Source organism: Camelus ferus, chromosome 35, assembly GCF_009834535.1.
Source record: "Camelus ferus isolate YT-003-E chromosome 35, BCGSAC_Cfer_1.0, whole genome shotgun sequence".
Lineage (NCBI taxonomy): Eukaryota > Metazoa > Chordata > Mammalia > Artiodactyla > Camelidae > Camelus > Camelus ferus.
The window spans coordinates 11,015,626-11,037,052 of NC_045730.1; the positions used below are offsets into that span (position 1 = coordinate 11,015,626).

Genomic DNA, 21,427 nt, shown 5'->3' on the forward strand with positions numbered 1-21,427 from the left:
CTTCCATCCTTCCCCTACTCTGATTTTACGTTAATAAAGCTGATAGAGTAGTATTGAAATATCTAGCTGCTTTTCTATCTTATACATTCTAATATTTCAAAACAGTATAGCACAATTTAAAGTATCTGAACTTGGAATCTATCCCAAAGTATACCTCTTCAAAGTCTGTGAGGGTTTGTTGTACAAATTATAAATGAAAACCAGATTTAAAAGAGGGATATATATAATTGCTTGAGAAAATAAACTTTTTCCATGTCGACTCATGGCAATTTGCTTCTTGATGATTTCCTAAAACGTTGCTTCCAATGGTTTTTAGTTTTATTAGTCTTTGATCTACTGGTTAAAATGGGCAATGGGGATGGAAAAACAGAGTGTTTGGTGGTAAGAGTGAAACAAAAAGCTCCCTTTGCTTTTCTTAGTATTTTCATTGTCAAAACATACATTAATATGGGCATTTATGGTTTCTTGCTCCCCATTTCATCTTGTAAAAGTGAGTATTAGCTACAAAGATGCCTAGATGTGGGAAAGATATGGCTTGAACAACCAATTCAACTATATTCTGCTCTCCCAGATCATTTCCAAGTCTGGCTGAAAGGTGCTTTGTGATGCTTTGATAAAAGGCAGACTTTCTGTGGATTGACTGCATGAAAGAATTATAAACAAAAATGACCTTAATAGGTAATGTTTAGTGTAAAGCAAGATATGGTGACTAAGCGTATGGGCTTCAGATTTATGCTGTCTGAGTCTGAACCCTTACTTCATCACCCACCGTCTATGATCTGGGGTGAATCTCCTCACCTCTGTATTCCCCAGGGAGGGTGTAATGATGTCCACTTCATAGGCTGTCCATGTCACACCCACTCACAGCAGTGAGGCAAGATTCAGTTAATGAAAGATGCTTAGAACAGTGCCTGGCATTAGATAAGAACTTTGAAAATGTTATTATTAATGTTGTAGTTAAGGGTGCTGTTCATCATTCTCCAAAACTATAGATGTTTGAATGAGAACTGTCAAAGGAGGCAGGGATACCAGCTGTCAAAGACCAGCTGATGGTCTTGACTTTAGTGGCTAAATTCCCAGAGACATAGAGCACGTCCATCATGATTCATGGTCAGGTCTTCGAGTTTAAGAGTATGGAAATTTTATTCCCTTATATCTCAGAGGCAAATGAACTTCAGTGGATAAATCCACAGTATCTAAACTCACAAGAGGCTACGATTTGGCTCTGGAATCTTAGTGATTCTGTATCAGGTTAACTGAAAATTTATGTTAATAGTTCAGTACCTTTTCTTCCTTGTTAAGTGCATACGGGAGCCAAGCACGGTGAGCGGTAAATCAGAGGAACAGGCAATAGCGTAACTGCTCCCTCACGTGGGCAACCAGACCCTGAGTTGGATGTCTCCCGGGGCTTGTTTCTTCCTGACCCCTTTCAGCAGCCTTAGAACTCAACCTTGAACTCTGTCATAGACTTTTTTTCTAGCAATGAAATGTCACAGGGACTTTCCCCCATCTTTCTCCCTCATCACAGATAATGATACAACATGAATTAATAAAATATAGTATAAATTCATAAATAACACATATACAAAGCTGTATAAATAAATGTCAGCTTACTGAACTTGCTCAGAAAAAAATCTGCGGTTCCTGTTAAGGCTGTAAAGCAAACTAGAGTTCATTTTAGCTGTTTCCATTTTAACTTTTACCCTTTTGCAGATTTTAACGGCTGTCTAGAGAGTCTGTACCAAAGATTCATACTAGAGTGGTGCAGTCTACTTCCTTCTGTTTATCTGTCTCTTTTCCTGTTCAGTTGGTTCCCTGTGATCAGAGAACAGTGACTTGGTAAACACATTCCAACAGAAATCAGAAGAGCCTTTTATTTGCACTTACCAGCAGCATAAAAATCACTCCAACTGTCATGATTCACCTGTTTCTGCTGAGTTCAGCTCTGTAATTTTACATTCTTTTAGACCTGTGCTGTCTAATACAGTAGCCACTAGACACATGTGGTGATTTACATTAAAAATAACTAAAATTATATCAGTTAAAATCAACAATAAAAAATAAATTGAAAAATTCAGTTCCTCAGTCGCATTAGTTACACTTCAAGCGCCCATGAACCACATGGGGATTGTGTGTGCCCTTTCGGACACACAGAATCGAAACACTTCCATCACTGAAGTTCTGCTGGGCAACTTTATTCCAGACAGTCTTATTTCCTTAACAGAGGTAGGAAAGTATCCCTACAAGTCTCTGGCTCCTCTAATTGATAGAGCTTAAAATTCAAAGCTCAGCCAAAACGCCTTTCCTTTCTTTCATTCTCTTTCTCAATAATTTTGGTTCATTATTTATTCTGCACGGAGCACGAAATTATAATTTCACAACCAGCCTGTTGGTGGCTGACTGTGAATTCCTCACGGGAAAGCAGATGGGATATGTAATTACAGCCCAGTATTATTTATTTAGTCATGTGGCATTCTGTTACAGCTATCATTTTATTCTCGGCGCCTTTTTTAATAAAAAATTACTATAATGCTGCAGGCTCTGTGGGGAAAACAGATGTCATGCCAATGTCTCCACTGTCTGCCAAGCACTGGTATTTCTCCTCCTGGGACAGCTCTTAGGATTATAACTCTCACACGGTTTTCCTCTTCCCTTTAAGCTTCTTGTACCCCCATCACCTTTTTCTTAAGGATGACCAGAAGATCTGGCAACATTCTGAAATGTCTTCTAAACCACTGACAGAGGATGCAAAGATCCTTACCATAGTTTTTGTTCAAGTGTATTTTCACGTACCGTGCTCCTTTGAGAAGTGTAGCCATTCTGTGGAGATCACGACAAATCTATATGCTTCAACAGAGTATATTTATTCCCATGCTTGTAAAATCAGCTTTAAAAATCTTGAAATATCAGAAGTCTTTCAAGTGAAAGTTCTAAAATGGAAGGGACGGTAACCAGCCAGAATGCTAGGGAAATTGTCTTAAGTGGAAAAGGTGATCGAAGACTGGGATTCTCAAGGGTTTGGTCAGGGGGGTCACCGGGCCTTATGAGGGTAGGGTGGTGACTGCAGACTCTCTCACCACAGAATGCACACCAAACGTTCTGCATGCAATTTCAGAGAGGCAGTGTGTCCCTGGAGCCCACTGATGGCTTCGTGAACCTGAGATTCAGAATCTTCTCTGGCATTAATAGATAGTAGGACAGTGAAGGCACTTCAAGGCCACATAAAAAAGAAGTTTCCAGAGGCACTTTCATACAGTCCCTTATAGACATTTTGAGTATTTCCACATCCCGGGTGTTATTCCAGGTAATGGAGATCGACGACACATAACATAGTCCTTTGCCTGAAGAAAGCCGTCCATTTATTGGATAGACGCTGAGTGCATACCACATGCAAGTGTTCTTCTGCATCTGGGGCATACAGATCAGGCCTCGAGGCAGCTTTCATTCTAGTGGGGGAAACAGCCAGCTAACAACAATATAATTTAGGGAGTGATAAAATCAATGAAAATTTCCCTGGGTTTTGTTGAAATAATCTAGAATTTCAATTCTAAGTCATTATTAACTTTTTTTTCCATACCATGTGTCATAACTTAGGAAATCCTTTCTTAAGAATTATGCTGTGATTCAGACCATCATTATCATTCAGTTTAACTATCAATTTTACCACATTTATTGATTCCCCACTATTGTTTTTATATTTTGTCCTCCCCAATCTTGGCTGTAGTATTTTCCCAGGAATTTGTTTGAGTGCACAGTTGATACACTTGTTGAGCATGTGAATGCCTGAACATGTCGTTTTCACATATGAATGATGACTTAGTAAGGTGTAAATTTCTTGGATCACAATTCTTTCCCTTTCAACTTTGTTGATTTTCCTCAATAGAGGGTTGGTGAAGGGAGGATCTAGGTCATTTGCTGAGGCCTGACCTTTCCTTATTTTTCAATAATACTTTTGCTTCCTATCACGTATCTTCTACTTAGTCAAGCTCCTATTTTATTCACCATAAACACAACATTCATTCCCATTTTAAACCTTCCTGATGTGGTTCCCCCCATTTGAATATCTTTCTTCTTTATCTCAACCCATCCCGTTGTATCCATTCTTCAAATCACATCTAAAATTCTACCACCTCCACGGCCCTTTCTCCATTTACCCCAGTTCAAATGAATCTCCCCTCCCCCAGCACAACATTTATTATCTCTGCCATATATGTTCTTGTACTTCATGGAATCCTAGAATTTTATACCCAGAAGAGATCTAAGAGATATAATCCAACTCCCTAATTTTTCAGATTAAAAAAGATGTGGTTACTGAGTCATATGTGTCACCCAGATGACTCCACGTCCTCTGGCATTCTGGGGTTACCCTTTAATACCTAGCTTAGGTGATTCTCAAGCCTCCATCCCTGAATACTTTTAGAAGTTCTTCCTGAAAATTTCTGTGGATTTCCAGGTCCTTTTGCTCTCCTGTTCAGTGTTGGAGACACCATCCCAGCCATTGCCCTGGGCTTTCCCAGAGGCCACTTTTTCTCAGCGGTTCCTATCACTGGAACCCATAAGTGTCACAAGCTTGGGGCATGGAAGACTTTTACTGAAGATCTGGCTCCCCAGAAAAGAGTCTAAAAGGCTTGAGACTTTTTTTTAAACTTTTTTTTTTATTGAGTAATAGTCATTTTACAATGTTGTGTCAAATTCCAGTGTAGAGCACAATTTTTCAGTTGTACATGAACATACATCTATTCATTGTCACCTTTTTTTTTCACCGTGAGCTACCACAAGATCTTGTATATATTTCCCTGTGCTATACAGTATAATCCTGTTTATCTATTCTGCATTTTGAAATCCCAGTCTATCCCTTCCCACCCCCGCCACCTTGGCAACCGCAAGTTTGTATTCTATGTCTATGAGTCTGTTTCTGTTTTGTATTTATTTTATTTTTTTTAGATTTCACATACGAGTGATCTCATATGGTATTTTTCTTTCTCTTTCTGGCTTACTTCATTTAGAATGACATTCTCCAGGAGCATCCATGTTGCTGCAAATGGCTTTATGTTGTTGGTTTTTATGGCTGAGTAGTATTCCATTGTATAAATATACCACCTCTTCTTTATCCAGTCATCTGTTGTTGGACATTTAGGCTGTTTCCATGTCTGGGCTATTGTAAATAGTGCTGCTATGAACATTGGGGTGCAGGTGTCTTTTTGAAGTACAGTTCCTTCTGGATATATGCCCAGGAGTGGGATTCCTGGGTCATATGGTGAGTCTATTCCTAGTCTTTTGAGGAATCTCCATAGTGTTTTCCGCAGTGGCTGCACCAAACTGCCTTCCCACCAGCAGTGTAGGAGGGTTCCCTTTTCTCCACAGCCTCTCCAGCATAAAAGGCTGGAGACTTTTGCAACTCTTACAGCTGCTAATACAGAAGCACAAACAACGGCTTCAGTTTGGGTGTTTGATCATTCTGTCCTAAAACCCAACAGCCATCTTCCCTTTAAGGGGTATTTCCATCCCAGCCGTGTCCTTTCAGGTCACTGCTTACTGCCATCCTCTCTGTCTTCACTCTTCTAGCCTCACACAATTATGTCTCCTTACTCAGAGTAATCTAATTCTCCATCTAAAACTGGACATCAACTTTCTGTTATATTCCAAAACACATTACGGTGTCCATTTAGAAGAGTCAACACAAAGAACCAGCTAATGCTCTGAAATTCAATTTTTTTCCTTTAGTATAAGCAGAAATTCCTCTTTTACAGTCTCTGGAAATGGAAGAAAAATAGTGTAATAATTTGTTTTCTCTTTGACCCAAAAAAGCCCAGAGGGGCCATGAGTTTGTTATTGTTCATTTCAGCTACACATGAATGCTCAAGACCTCACAGCAGGATACACGTCTTCATAGAGTCCTCTACTTTTTCTTTATACTGCATTGCCTTTTCCCCTGTTCTAGATTTTACCTGTTTTGCATGCTTTCATACGCTGTTTCCTTTTGCTTTCTAGTTGTTTCACACATGTAATTCCTGCTTTCCCAGAAAGGGTGTAGTGGTTGGAAAGCAGGTACTCTTCCCTGAGACTCTCAGGGCATTGAGTATATACACGTTCATAAGGATTCTTGTGTATTGACTAAGAATTACACTAATACATGTTATTTAATGAGCAGCTAGCATGTGCCAGACAATGTGCTAAGTGCTTTACGTATATGATGATCCCTAATCCTCTCCTTAACCCTTTGCGATAGGTATTATTATACCTGTTATTCAAAGAAGGAAACTGAAATTCTAGCAGCTTAAGTAACTTGTTTGATTCTGCCTGACTAAACTGAGAAACTGCACCTGCCAGATTCTAGAATGCTTTGCTTCTCCCTCCATACCTCAGGAATTCCAGTGCCACCAATGTCGACAACTGTCTATCAGTAATGTTTTTTAAATAAAAACTCCATAGTGCACTTTGTGGGCAATGACCACATTCTTTTTTTATAAGATTATATTCTCTTTAAGTTTCCAGACATCATTCATGTTTTACGTGCATTTTAAAGCTCATGTGTGACTCTGATGTTTTTCTCTCTGCATTTCAGTTTGATCCATTAACAATTGAAAGCAAAAATGCAGCCACGGTGATGTTATTGCTTAATTCCCCAGAAGAAGAAGTTTTGGCTGATGTGTGTGAAGCCATTTATAGATTTGCTTTAAAAGGTTTGGATTTTTTCAGTTTACCTTTCTATTTCATTAACTTCTTAAAATATTTACCACATTAGGGACCCTTTTCTCCCTAGCCTTTAACTTTCTGTCAGATGAATTCTTTCAAACAACCAGACTACCATTTAATGCATTACCTGGAAGTACTATATCTCCCCACCTGTAATGTAGTCACTGGATAGAACAATCATTTTGAAGGTTTCACTGCAGTTTAAAAAATTGTAAATGACACAGGAGCTGAAAGAACTCCCAAGGATCAAAGCTGGAACAATTTGAGAAAAGAAAGGAAGGAAGGAAGGAAGGAAGGGAAAGGAAAGGAAAGAGGGAAGGGAAGGGAAGAATTAGATTATAACCCAAAGAAGAAAATAAACATCTGTGAATCTACATGGATAAATGATTGAGTAAGTAAACAAATGGGAGAGAAAAGACAAATCTCCAAGGCAGAAGGAAGCCAATTTAGGTAGATACTAGTCCTTCAAGGAGGTAGGATGTAACTTCCCACTTTTTAGGGGCTGTGTGTAGTGACATCTTCCCAAAGAGTGCAACACGGGCACAGCGGGAAGAAAGTAAGTTTCTAGCATAGAAGCCTGACCGGTTGATCAAAATCAACAGCCACAGGGATACGTCATTTAATAATAGGTGCCCTTGACATGACATTGACAATGAAAATGACACTTTACTTCTGTGTTATTTTCCCCCTAAAGCTATAACCCCAGTCCAAATATGATTTTTTAATAAATCAAACAAATTCCAACTCAGAGACATTCTACAATGACCTAAATGGTAGTCCTCAAAACTGTCACAGCTATCAAAAACAGAAACATCTGAGAAACTGTCACAGCCAAGAGGAGCTGAGGACACACAATGATGAAATGTCATGTAGGGTCCCAGATAGGGTCCTGGAGCAGAGAAAGAACATTAGGCTAGAAGTAAGGAAATCTGAATAAACTATGGAATTTCATTAATAAGAATATATCAATATTGGTTCATTAATTGCATCAAATGCCCCTTCTAATGTAAAGTGTTAATGACAGGGGTCACTGGGTGTGGGAAATATCTGTATTATCTCTGAAATTTTTCTGTAAAATTAAAATCGTTGTAAAATATAAAGTTTACTAAAACATTGTAAATATTACACTATTAGATTCTATTGAAAGGTTTAGTTCATTCTGAGTGGTGATAAAAGTAGACCTTTACTATACTATGTAACAATGTAAGTGGAAATATTTGAAGAGTTCAGCATAACTTGGTATTTCTAACAAGATCTTTTTAAGCTAAGATGGGAGCAATTTGATTTTAAAGAAATGATACTTGAAACATTGCTTTAGTGACTTCTATGAGAGAACAACAAATCATTCAATTAGCAAATGGTAAAATGCTCACCTGGCTAATTACCACCATCACCTCTTTAGTCATCACTAAGAATTCTGAAAAAAACCAGGGTGCTGCTGGAAGGTCTGACTCACCAGCAGATTGTGTAGACTACAGGGTCAAATTTCAGGGAGACATTGGATCATGCATCTGTATAGCAGCATGAGTCCCGCTCAGCTTTACAGAGTCATCAGTAAAGTCACATCTTTTTATGTGACAGGATTTAAAGAAATAGGTAAGCATGTACATTACATGAAATCAACTGAAATTAGAAACTACTGAAATCAAAACAAATAATTATAAGTCTGGTGTTCTCTATCAGCAGTATTTTCTGAAATATTCTCTTAAATGATGGGGATTTGCCTTCTGGCCAAGATGGAGTAAGGGGCCAAATTTACACTCCTGCCCAGAACAACTAAGAAAACAGAAAACATGTGAAATACAAGTTAGCAAAATGCTGAATACCAGGCAATGAAGGAGCGCAACTGTTGAGAGACAGGAGAGAAAGGAAACATGTCCCCTGATTATCCCCAGTTTGCTGATTTCAGAGAGTTTCCAGGCCACAGCACAGCATGGGAAGGCGCAACCTGTGGTGGACCCTCTGAGTTGAGATGATAGATCTGAAAATCCAGGCAGCAAGAGACAAAGGCTGCAAGAGTTTTCAGGACAGAGTAACAGAGAGGAAAGAGTTGCACACAGAGAGAACTCAGGAGATCTGTAAAGGGTTCCACTCAAGTGTTCAGCTTGATTCACATGTCCGTATGTGGGGACTAGTCAGAGTCAGACAAAGCACCCAACAGGATTAGATGAAAAGATGCCTGGTGCTCACCAAGCTACACTTCAAAAAACGCACTTAGAATATAATGACACAAATAACTTGAAAATAAAAGGGTGAAAAAGATACCCTATGCTAGCCAGTGTTCATCAAAAGAAAGCTGGAGGGGCTGTATTAGTATCACACAAATAGAGAAAAGAGCAGTATCAGAGGTAAAGATGGCCATGTTATGATAATAATAAAGGGGTCAGTTAATTAAGATGCTATGAAAAGTCCTAAACAGTTATGTACTTAATGTCAGACCTTCAAAATCCATGAAGCTGGAAATGCAAAGAGAAATCGACACCCACAAGTATAGCTGAGGATTTTGACACTCTTCTCTCAATAAATGAAAGAACCACTAGACAGTAAATCTGTAAGGATATAATAGATTTGAATAGCAATATAAGTGCATTTAACCTAATTTATATTTATAGAACACTCCAAGAGCAACAGAGTATATACATTCTTTTCAAGTACGTACAAGACTTGGAAAAAGGGCCATAAAACAAGACTTAATAAGTTTAAAAGAATTCTAGTCATACAAAATATACACTATGCCACATTAGAATTAAGGTAAAAGTCAATAACATGAAGAACTCTGGACAATCACTAGAAATTAGATAACACACTTCAAGTAACCTATGCATGAAAGTCAAAAGGAAAATCTACATTGAAAATGAAAACACAGCATATAAAGATGTGTAGGATGCTACTAAAAGAGTATTTAGAGAGAAATCTATATATTGCACTAAATGCCTGTTAGAAAACAACATCTCTCAAATCAATGACCTCAGCTTCCACTTTAAGAAAATAGAAAGAGAAGAACAAATTAAACCCAGTCATTGGTAATAAGGATAGAAATCAATGAAACAGAGAATGGAAAAAGAATGGACAAAAGCAATGAAATGGAAAGCTGGATTTTTGAGATCGATAAGAATAATAAAACCTCTAGCCAGACTGATAAATAAAGAGAGAGAAGACAAGTTATTGAGATGGAGAATGAGAGAGGGCACATCATTACAGATCTACAGATACTAAAAGGATAATATGAATATTATGAACAATTTGATGCCAATAAATTCTACAACTTAGATGAATTGAGCAAATTCATTTTAAGGCACAAACTCTCAAAGCTCACAAAGAAAAAACAGATAGCCTAAAAAAACCCCTTATCTATTACAGAAATGGAAATCTGTAGTTAAAAACCTCAAAAAAAATCCTTCAGGTCCAGATGTTCTCACTGCTGAATTATACCAAACACTTACGGAAGAAATAATACCAGTTATACACAAACTGTTTTAGAAAATTGAAAAAGAAGGAATATTTCTCTATTCTATGAAGCCACCATTTATTTAAGTATCCTAAAATTTATCCTTAAAGTTTATTTTACAAAATATTTTCATCCAAGAAATTAACTTTTAGAACTCCAATAAAATGCAAATAATATGGAAGATCTGAGAAGGACGTCTGTAATAGTCAGCAATGCATATATCAGCATATTCTTATCAAGTGACAGATTTAACCACTTAGATACAGGGCAATTCCATGGGAAGGTAACAGTCTGTGTTTTGAGAACTGGGTTATCAGAATGAACCTATAACTTTAAGTACAAAATATTTTAATTTTATGAGAAAACTGAGGCGAAAAAGTTTAAAAGACTTTATTATACTCCTAAATTAATTTTGAAGTGAAATCTGTATTTTCATAGCCAGTGAAATTGAAAAGCTGAAATTAATCAGGACCTAAACATTATTCCATACTTTGCAGAATGACACCTCACTTATCAGGATATGGATAAACTGCTTCTACAGTTAGGCTCAACTTCAGCCTCAATAATCTGGTTCTGGGGCTTTTTTTGCCAGAACTAAGGAGTCTCCAGTGACCCGGATGGCTCTCCTCTGTGCATGCACCTCCCTGCTGGCTGCAGGCAAACCCATCAGGAGAAAAATGAGCCCTCTAAACTCCATCACACATGCTTTAACTTGAAGTGGGGACTATGTGTGTTAATTTTTGTAATTAATTATGCAAGTAAGTATGATTGAGTGCCCATTATTACATGCCCGCCACTGTGCTAGGCACTGAGGTTATGAGAGAATAGAACAGACAGGGTATCTGTGTTCATGGAAGGTTAAATTACAGGGGAGTAAGCAAGTAATGCACAGAAGTCGTTAAGTGGTATGAAGAAAATAAAGCAGGATAAAGAGAGATCAGAAAGCCTGGGATGTAGTGATGACGTTAGGTAGGGTGGTCAGAGGAGACCTCTCAGAAGGTGCAATGTGGTCTCAGAACCAAATGACAAGAGGGAGCCAGCTTTGTAATCATTTGGAGATGGAAGAGCAGCAAATGTTCAGGATACCTGTGCTCTAAAGTTTATTCTAAGAGAAACACACTTGGAAGCAGAGGAATGTGAAAGGCAAATGGCAAATCAGAAATTGGAATGACACAGAGAAGAATTTTGATGGTACTGCTATCCATGTATGATTTTATTTCAGGTGAGGAAAACAAAGCAACCCTCCTTGAACTTGGAGGTGTGGAACCTTTAACTAAGCTGCTTACTCATGAAGACAAAATTGTGAGAAGAAACGCCACTATGATATTTGGAATCCTGACTTCTAATAGTAAGCATCCTCTTTTAAAACTAATCAAATAATCTCATGTAACGCATTATCTTTCTTTCAAATTTAACTCTAAGGGGTCTGTTTTAATTTTATTTAAACTGACCTTAATGTTCACAAAAAAGTTAAATACATATAATGTATGATTTCATATTTTAAGGGATATTTTTAAATATAAAAATATGTGCACATTTATCCATGCAAAAACTCTCAGGGTTAGTGATGTAGTATGTTCTGGTCTTACAAGTTAGGAGAGCAATCATTGTCTCTTAAAATTAAAATAGTTTTTTCTTGAGTTAGGATAATGTAATTTGTCAGTTATATTTCATGTATATGTCATTGTAAATGAAGCCCAGAGCAAAAAGTTTTGGTACATTTATTTTTTTGAAGCTGCAAGCTATATTTTGCCAACAATAAATTTAGACATGTATTTACCCCTTAAATCAGACTTATCACTTGCTTGAATATTTTCATAGATTTTAATATGGTGGAATGATAGTTAAAATATACTGTCATGTCTATTAGAATATCAGTTTGATCAAAATCCTGCAATTAACGCAGTCCCTGACTAATGAACAGGATATGTTTTCCATTTGTAAGTCATTGTCATGTTATAATGGTGGATTTTTGAGTTAGCCAACAAAAGCCTTGTTATTTATAATAATGACTTTCTTGGTGGAGACTTAATTCTACCATGCAACTCAGGCTGATAGGAATAAACCCGTCTCTCTCTACCATGGTACGTGGCTACAATCATCCTACTTTGTCCCTTTTACCATAATCTCAGCAAAAACACAAGCACAAATTCCTCCTCCTAACTTCCTGCGCTGCCCCAGCTCACTTACCAGGGATCCTGTGTGAGACAGTAGGGGCTGCTCATTCCACGAGGTCCAGCAGGGACTGTGGCCTTGGTGTCTTTAGAGACAGTTATGAGTGGAGGAGGGGGAGGGAGGGGAAGGAGAGCTTTGTCTGGCTTCCTTGCCATTACAGCCTCGGCTGCAGAGGCTCCATGATCAGCACCTGCAGTGCTGGGGCGAGGGTACTTCATAGGGGTTGTTGGTGGAAGGAGTCCTGGGGGCAACTTCAGGAGCTCTAACGATGGCTGTGCTGAAAGGTGGGGGGGTCTCTGGGAGTATTTCCGGGAATGGCAGCAGGCTGAGGACAGTCATGGGGGAATGAATGTTCCACCAACCTAGATTATAACGACACTGGTCAGAATGCTTATCCAGTGCTTACGGTGTGCCAGGCACCATCCTGCACGGTGCTCATTAATCAAATCATCTAATGAGGTTGGAGGTATTATTTCCTTTTCACGTGCAACTGAGGCACAGAGAAGTTACGGTGGAACTCATCTGTATAGTGGGGCCTTCATAAATCTATCTCAGGGGCTGTCTTATAGACTGGTTCTGCCCTGTTGAATGTGTCACAGTGAATGTATTTATAACCAAAAAAGGGAAAATCTTTAATTTCCTTATGTTCTATTCTGTGTACACACCATAGAATTTGAGAACCAAAGGTGCTTTGTAATATCTCTTGTGCAACTCCTCATTTTAAAAATAAGAAAGATTCCTCGAAGGAATCTTTGGGTTCCTTGCCCAAAGTCATGCAGGTGGCCAGCAGCAGAACTGAGATGAGAACTAGGATTACAGTTTTACTCTCTGACTCATACTTCAGTAGACTTCCTATTCACTAAATCCTTTATGATCCTTAACATTGGTGTACATGTTAAGTCAGGTTCTTGTTCTAAACTGGGTGAAAAAAAAATCAAACCATTATTGGGGTTAACTTATCTGATTTTCTGTTTGAACCCTCTGAAGACATGAATAAAACACACGGCATCCTCAGCTGCTTGTGAAGTTCTTTTTTTTTTTTTTTTTTTTTTTTGTTAGAAGAGCCAACACACTAATAGCTATTGCTTCACTTTCCATACATGCCCAAGGAAACGTGGAATGAAACACGAGCACCCAGTCATTTGATAGAAATGAAAAGTCACGTTTCCAGACCAGTATGTAAATAAATACATCTCTGAAGCCACATGGTTAAATCATCCTCTTTGGGAAGACTTAAAATAACTGATGCTTCTTCAGAAATTTGTATCTTCGTATGGTTTCCATGCACACGGTGAAATCACTGTGTTCGTAGTGGATTAACCAGCAGAAAGTCAGAATGTTCCAACATTCCAGTTGCTAAAGGATTGCTGTGAGAACCATCTTTCCCATTTGCCGTTGCAAATAAGTAGTTTTTTTGTTTTGTTTTGTTTTGTTTTTTTTTGGTACAATGATTGAGCTACGTGCCTGTGCCACATCTGGGTCATCAAAGATAGGCATTTAAATTACTTTGTTAACCCTTTAACCAAATGGAAGCTGCTGTCTTCTTTCACCTGCCCAGCTGGATATTTAGTTCAGTGGGGCCATATAACAGAGACTCACTTAACAAAGTCAGCTAAGGACCCTTGTGAGGAGAAGCAGCCTTGGAAGCCCGGACTTGACATCACTTTGAAGAGCTTGCCATCTTAGGAGAAGGTTGATGTAAAAGAGTCTACAAGATCAAGAATAAATTAGATGGTCAATATTATGCAGCCAAAATATTGTGAATAAGAATGCAATGAAAATATACAGCATGAAGGTGCGCCAGGAAGAAAGATGCTGGTGGTTCTGAAACAAGGTAGAATTGCAGGTATCACAGTGTTTGGCTAGAGCATGTTCACATGGTCTAACCACAAGCCCAAGTTACCGTGTCTGAGAGTGTTCTCTGGTGAGGAAAAAAGGGGGCAGAGGTCAACATTATGTTCAAAGTGACAGAAGTAGTACCTTGTCCATTATTTTTGCTGATTTAACTTCCAGAAAAGAAGGACTGTTTGAACAATCTGGTATCAAAAAGCAGAATAACAAATTAAACAACTGTGCCACCAGTTTACACAATCTGTCCGTGAATCTGAACCATCCATTGAGCCTTAAGAAAGTGGCGCAGTGGGTTAACTTACCAGATCTGTCCTTGAACAGATTTGCACTAAATTCATATCTGGAAGGGACTTTCATGGCCCAGAGCAGACCAAGGGGTGGTGGCACACACAGATGCAGCCAGGGGCCCCTTCCTATGGAAGCAGATCCTTCCTGCAGAGAAACATGAGCAGCAGAGAGTGCCCAGAGCCCGGACCTTCCTGACCTCGTGTTCAGCGTTGCAGCAGAAACTCTGGAGTATGTGGAAGATTATTTTGTACACTAAACAGAGAATGTACCTGGAGATCTAGAAGCCCAGAAGTGATTTTTCTGCCAGCATGTAAAAACAGACTTTGGTATGATCTTCAAAAAATCATTCCAAACAACACGGACTGGACTCATAAGAGTCAGGAGGCAATGACAACACACTTTTCCAGAGGAGACAGTGAGACTTACAAGGACCCGAGTATCAGGCCAAGGCTATTATTTCTTAACCTGTGGAGGTAAAATGTGTTTTTCAGACAAGTTTCAACTGTAAAATGAAGTTCTATACTTCCCCAGAACTCAATTGTTCTTTTGTGCCGAAAGCCTGTTCATGTGCAGATAGCCAGCTGTAGGTCTGCTAGCCCTCTGAGCCCCTTTGAAAAGAACAAAGATGAAGAAGTTGTAACAGGTTGAGGAACAGCCATACACCTGAATCCCACCAGGAAAGGTGTATAATACAAGGCAAATATATCCAGCGGTTAACGAGGAAGAATTCATCCAGAGACCACCTGCTTCAACTGCTACAAAGTGAACTTTTCCAAACTTCCATAATGCTAGTTTTGGCTTACAGAGAGGATAATTGACCAAGAAGAGAAATTGCAAAACTAAAGTAGCAGCTATGCCTTATTTTTCAGAAAAAGGGGTTAAGGATGGCAAGAAAGAAGTAGGGGCATAACTGTTAGCTTTAAATAGACCCCTGTATATAATACAAAAATGAACTTTAAAAAATCAATATACTTGTCTTTAAGCGTTTTTGGCATGTCTGATAACCAAATGGAATGTAAACATGATGTATTTATTGGAAAAGGCTGAGGATAATACTTATTTGCATTTTGTAGTCATTTTATTAAAAATCTAAATTTAAAAATATCCTTCCAACAAAAGAAAAAAAGAATTACTATTACATAAGAAGTAAATGTAGGGCACAGTAACTCAACTCTACTGATGAGTGTTCTGGGCACCTTTTGCACATCCATGGTTCTCTTTTCTAGTGTTTTGGAAGGTAGTGCAGTTGAGCAGTCAAGGAACACAGGCTAGAGTCTGTCTGAGGTCAGACAGACCTGGGCTTGAAACCTGTCCCCACCACTTACTTTGAGTGATTTTGAGCCTCCAGTTCCTTCTCTGTAAAATTAGGTAATAGATCCTATCTCATAAGGAACTATTCCACAGACACTGCCATTATTATTAATAATAAACATTACTATTCTGTTCCTTCTTGTAGGTGACATTAAAAAGTTGTTAAGGGAGTTAGATGTCATGAGTTCAGTGATTGCTCAGCTGGCTCCAGAAGGTAACTCTACATCTTCTATCTATTTCACAAATGGGGGATGGTTTATTTTTCACATCTGATCAAACAGCCCATTGAAAATAATTTATGAAACACCAATTGTGAATTGTCCTTAAAATCTCTCAGACCAAGATGGGCTCCAACCAAGATGAGATTTGTGGAACTTTGGGTTTCAAAGCATGCTTTAAAGCAGTGGTTGAACAAGCCTTTACATACTTGTGTTATTTATTTTTGATACACAGAAGAAGTAGTTACCCATGAGTTTGCTAGTCTTTGCCTAGCAAACATGTCTGTGGAGTATATGGGTAAAGTGCAAATATTTGAACAAGGTGGATTAGAGCCTCTCATCAGACTGCTAACCAGCCCAGACCCGGATGTGAAGAAGAATTCTATTGAGTGCATTTACAACATGGTCCAGGTGAGATTAATTTCTAAAAATGTGTTATATGTTATGTTATAGACTATATTTCCCCACTTTAAAAAAAGGAAAAAAAAAACTTTTAAAAAATTCCGATTTAAATTGATCAGTTCCTCTTGGTACTATTTATTTAGTAGTTATCATTCAGAGGGGGAAAAAAATGGAAGTTTAGTGTCCATACTTTTTAGTTTTCACATTTTATAAGTAATTGTCCCCCATGGAGGGGCATTTTAGAAATGTATTCCAATTTTAAAAGAATAGAATGGCTTGCAAATTAAGGCGCAGTTATACTAGATAAAATATATTTTTTCCAAAACAGGACATCCGTTACTAATGTTGAACTGATGTTGACCTGGGCAGTTACCTATTGACCTAATCTTGGTGATCCTCTCGGATGTGCCATGCACCCTGTGCCATGTACCAAGAATTTGGATTAGGCTTGTTTGTTGGTGAAAAATCTAGTGAGTTGAGTTTTGCCAAACAGAACTCTTCGTTTGCATTTGCAAGATGCTACTTCACGCTGCTGCTTTCCTCTGTGATGGAAGAAACTGCCTCCCTCCCCCTCCTCCACCTGTCCTGTCCTCTGGCCCCTCCCCCACAGCCCTCCATCCCCCAGCCCGGCAGGGCGTCCTCGCACCCAAAGCAGGTCAGTTCCCTGCCGCTCTGGACAGCCTCCTCTGCTTCTTTTCCTGCTCAGGCTCCTGAACAGTTCCTACTCACATTTGAGACACTTTCAATCAATGGGAAGTACAAGACACTGTTTTAAATAGCCATGAATAGAATGTAAAAGAAGAGATATGGAAGCAAAGATGAAGGAGAGTTCACTGAGAGGCAAAGTCTCTAGACAAAATATACAGAAAAAGAGGACAAATGGGTTCATGCCAGGAGGCACCCAAAGCTTGCATTCCTGGCCATGGTGCATCCTTGCCCCGCAGCCGGGCACTCACTGGGGCTACCTGCGCTCTTCCTGCAGAGTCAATGCCGCTGTCTTCCTTCTCTGGTGACTTGACTTCATCCTAGAGTCCTCAGTAATCCTGCAAATCTGGATTTGCATGTTTCATCCCAAGACTCCTTGTGAGCTCTGTTTCTCTATACTTTTTATCATGTGGAAATGAGAGGACTCACCTCCACTGGCCTTCAGAACAAGTTCTAGTTAATAGCAGTGTCCTCGGTTCCTAGGGCTGCGGTAACCAAGTCTCACAAACTTAAAGCATGGCTTAAAATGGCAGGAGTCTGCTCCCTCTCTGTTCTGGAGGCTGGACTTCTGAAATCTGGTGGCAGCAGGGCCATGCTCCCTCTGGGACCCTGGGTGGAACCCTTCCTTGCCTCTCCCTAGCTTCTGGGGGTGGCTGTGTGTCCCCGGCAGCCCCGGTTTCAGCTGCACAGCTGGGGTCCCTCCCTCTGTCAGCTGTCTCTCCTCCTCCTCTTACAAAGACACCAATCTTACAAGGACACTGTTAAACATCCACCCTACTCCACCATGACCTTATCTTAACTAATTATATCTGCAATGACCCTATTTCCAAATGAGGTCACATCTTGAAGTACTGAGGGTTAGAACTTCAATATCTATTTTGGGGGGATACAGTTCAACCCATAGCTAACAGTACCCTACGTTTTTCACGTCCAAAGGGAGCTGCATATTAGAGGTCAGTTAAAGGAGGGGTAGAAGAAAGCGAAGCTGGAAGAGGGGTCTTTTCTGCCTTTAATACTATTTTAAGTTGATCCTATTTTGATTTAAAATGTCACGATTTAGCAGTTAGAGTTTGGCTTTTCATGGCTTTTTTGCTTTGTTTTCTCTATCACGCTCCCTAACAACCCCTCCCTCTACCATACACACACAGAAGATTACAGACACACTATGCAGGACGACTTGTCTGGCCTCTAATGACCCCTTAATCTTGTAAATGTCTTAAATAAAGGTCATGTGTCAGAACTAAACCTGATGTAAATTTGCATGCACAGGGCCTGCTGCCAGCACTGCGGGCAGATAAGCATTTTATAAACAATCTGTTCGAATGAAGATACTAAAGAATTTGATGCCATCATTTCATTTTATCAAATACTATTTGAAACAGAGTTTAGAGCATGAAAAGAATTTCATTATGCATAGATTTTACTGTAATGCCGTTTATAGTTATAGGAATTTGCTGTATACTAAATAGTAGATACTGAAAAGTCATAGATTATGTCTATTTCCCACTATTGGCAATGTGTAGTTAAAGGGATTATTTCGGTGTTGTCAGCTGAATGTTTGTTTATTTTTGTTTGTGAGTTATTTTGGAAGTGAATCTGGAATAAGTTATGGGAACATTGTAACTTACAATTTTCCTTTTTAGAAAATAGAATTTCTCCATTCTTGAGATCATATTTTGCTTTAAAAATCACTTATTTGATCATTTGTATTTCATGGCAGGATGTTCAGTGCCGAGCTACACTTCAAGAACTAAATGCAATCCCTCCGATATTAGATCTCTTGGAATCAGAATACCCAATTATTCAGTTGTTGGCTCTCAAAACCTTAGATGTTGTTACAAACGAAAAGGAGTTTCGGGCAATGCTCAGAGACAGCCAAGCACTGGACCACCTTATTAAGATCCTAGAAACTAAGGTACCTGTAACATTCGTTCACCTAAGAGGAGATGTATCTCTCCTTAGTGTTGTTATAAGAAACAAATTACTGAATTTTTTTTAAACTGAAATTTTATTATATGTAAGCTTGGTACTAAGTATAATGCTTATTGCTACATAGTTTATCAGCATGATTACATCAGACTAATGATAGAGGCCATTCCAAAACAAGTTTTTTAAATCTTCTGGTTTAAAAGATTTAAGATTTTAAAATTCTTGTTTATGATCTTATGATTTCTTGAAGCACCTAAAATTAATCTTTTAACCTTTGTCTGCCAGATTTTTCTCTAGGGTAAAAAGCAAGAAGAGTCATTTAACCCCCATTCTGGGGGGCATCTGCTTTACTCAGTCTACTGATTTTAAAATTTCATTGAAAAAAGAATACCTTCACAGAAACTTCTAGAATAATGTTTGACTAACTATCTGGATACTGTGGCCTGGCCAAGTTAAAATATCACAAGTCTATCATTAGTCAATATGGCACCCAAACACAGCTCCTTAAATCATTAATCTTCATGTAAAGACAATGAGAACATCATACTTCCACTTAACACAATACGAATGTCTTGTGTAGAACCAAAAACACAGCGGCCCCCTCCCCAGAGGAGGATGCAAAGTCCTTGGATGACATTTACGCTTCTTCACATCCCACAACTTTTAAATACTGAGATGTGAAGTTAACAATACTTAAATGCTATTCTATAAAGTCAGTACGTCTCATGTCACCTGAAGGGTAAAAGAGAGAAGAAAACAAAGATATTTCATACACCCACACATACACATCCATAACAGAATAAAAAAAGAAATAACTCGTAATAATTACAGTCTGGGTGGCAGTCTTAGCTTTTAGTTCAGGGGACTAACTGTTGTGTCTCCTGGTGTGAGCATCCCCTTCCTGTGGAACTGAGACTTCTAGATCAGAAGTGTATAAGTTATGGGTACAGGTAACAAAAATGTTGCTCCTGAATCACTCTGGGTAATGAGTGGGGCCCCTCCCACATCCACTCCTTGACTCCTGGACCCACAGACCCGGGCTATGGGAGCAAGACCACCATATATTGGATGCTGTGTCAGTGCACCCACGATCCCTGTGCTTGGCTACAGCTGTGACTGAAGTCTTCCAGAGGCCATTCTGTCAAACCAGCTGCTTCAGGATGGTGGAGACCATGGCAAGTCCAGTGACTTCTGTGACCACGTTCCCACTGCCGTGCTTCCCCTGCTGTGAGTTCCTTGAGCAGAAGCAGTGCTGTGTGGAATGCCACGGCGGCGGTGCGGCATCCTTGCCGTGTCTCTCTCACTTTAAGGATTTCCACCTTAAGTTTCTAACTGTTCAGGCAAGGCTGCAGTTTCCCACCGCCTTGGGGATTCTGGAGATTCCTCACGCAAGAAAGCCACACACTCACAATACTCCCCTTTAGAGATTTTAAGAAATATACTTTTCCTTTAGCTCCTGTCTGCTTTTTCAAAAAATTCCTTTCTTTACATTTTGAAATTGTTATTGGTAGAAGTCTGTTGGAGCAGCTTCACTTGGATACCATTCCTGGAAGTTTCCAGGAATTATTTTTTATCTATAAAATGTCTTGGAGTAGGGGAAATGAGAAGAGATGGGGCAAATGGTTAGGGAGAGTGATGCTACATTGAACAGAACTGTCTCGTTGGGCCTCTGTCACAACAAAATTCATTACATTATGTTCTGAGTGACCTTAATCCCTCTTGTAGTAAAATTTGGAAAGTGTGACTTTCTTTTATTATAGTTTTCTAAAGTTGTGTTTGCTTTTACTATCAGGAATTGAATGACCTTCATATGGAAGCGCTTTCAGTGATGGCCAATTGCCTCGAAGATAAGGAGACGATGGTGCTGATTCAGGAGACAGTTCTTAAAAAGCTCCTATCATTTGCAGAAAACTCTACGAATCCTGATATTCAGAAGAATGCAGCAAAAGCAGTTACTAAAGCCGCCTGTGACTGTAGGTCTCATTTTATCACACCTGTTTCCTCTTGTGTTCTTGACTTTGATTAGTACCAGCAAACGCTAGAGTATTTGTCTACATTTAAACGGTCATTTGAAAATAGTGCTACACTTACTACTTAAGGCCAAAATTCATCTCAATGCCAATAAGTAAAAGTAGAGACTGCTTTGTCAAGGACATAATAAACTCAATATGATTTAATTATAAGCCCTTAAAAAAAAACCCCAATTCATTCCTAAGTTAAATTTTAAGACTTATTTCTCCTGATTTTGAAATTTTACAGAATGTATGCATTGTTTGTGATCCTGGAAATGTTGTTCCCATAAATCCACATTTTGAATAATATCTATACAGTAATTTCAAGTTGCAGCTGGAGTCTAGCTGAGCCACATTGTATAGCTGGGAAAAATAATATGTTCATACTATGT

General features: G+C 38.9%; 1 protein-coding gene across 2 annotated transcripts in view; it reads left to right on the forward strand.

Annotated features, from left to right (window-relative positions):
- The window catches only part of ARMC3 (armadillo repeat containing 3), a 74,288-nt gene that overhangs the window by 5,211 nt on the left and 47,650 nt on the right, over positions 1-21,427 (forward strand). For both annotated transcript variants that reach the window (XM_032473677.1, XM_032473678.1), the window contains exons 3-8: positions 6,566-6,683; positions 11,367-11,492; positions 15,915-15,983; positions 16,223-16,398; positions 18,815-19,009; positions 20,816-20,996. In XM_032473677.1, coding sequence (XP_032329568.1) covers positions 6,566-6,683; positions 11,367-11,492; positions 15,915-15,983; positions 16,223-16,398; positions 18,815-19,009; positions 20,816-20,996 — 865 coding nt within the window. The remainder of the gene's footprint in view (positions 1-6,565; positions 6,684-11,366; positions 11,493-15,914; positions 15,984-16,222; positions 16,399-18,814; positions 19,010-20,815; positions 20,997-21,427) is intronic.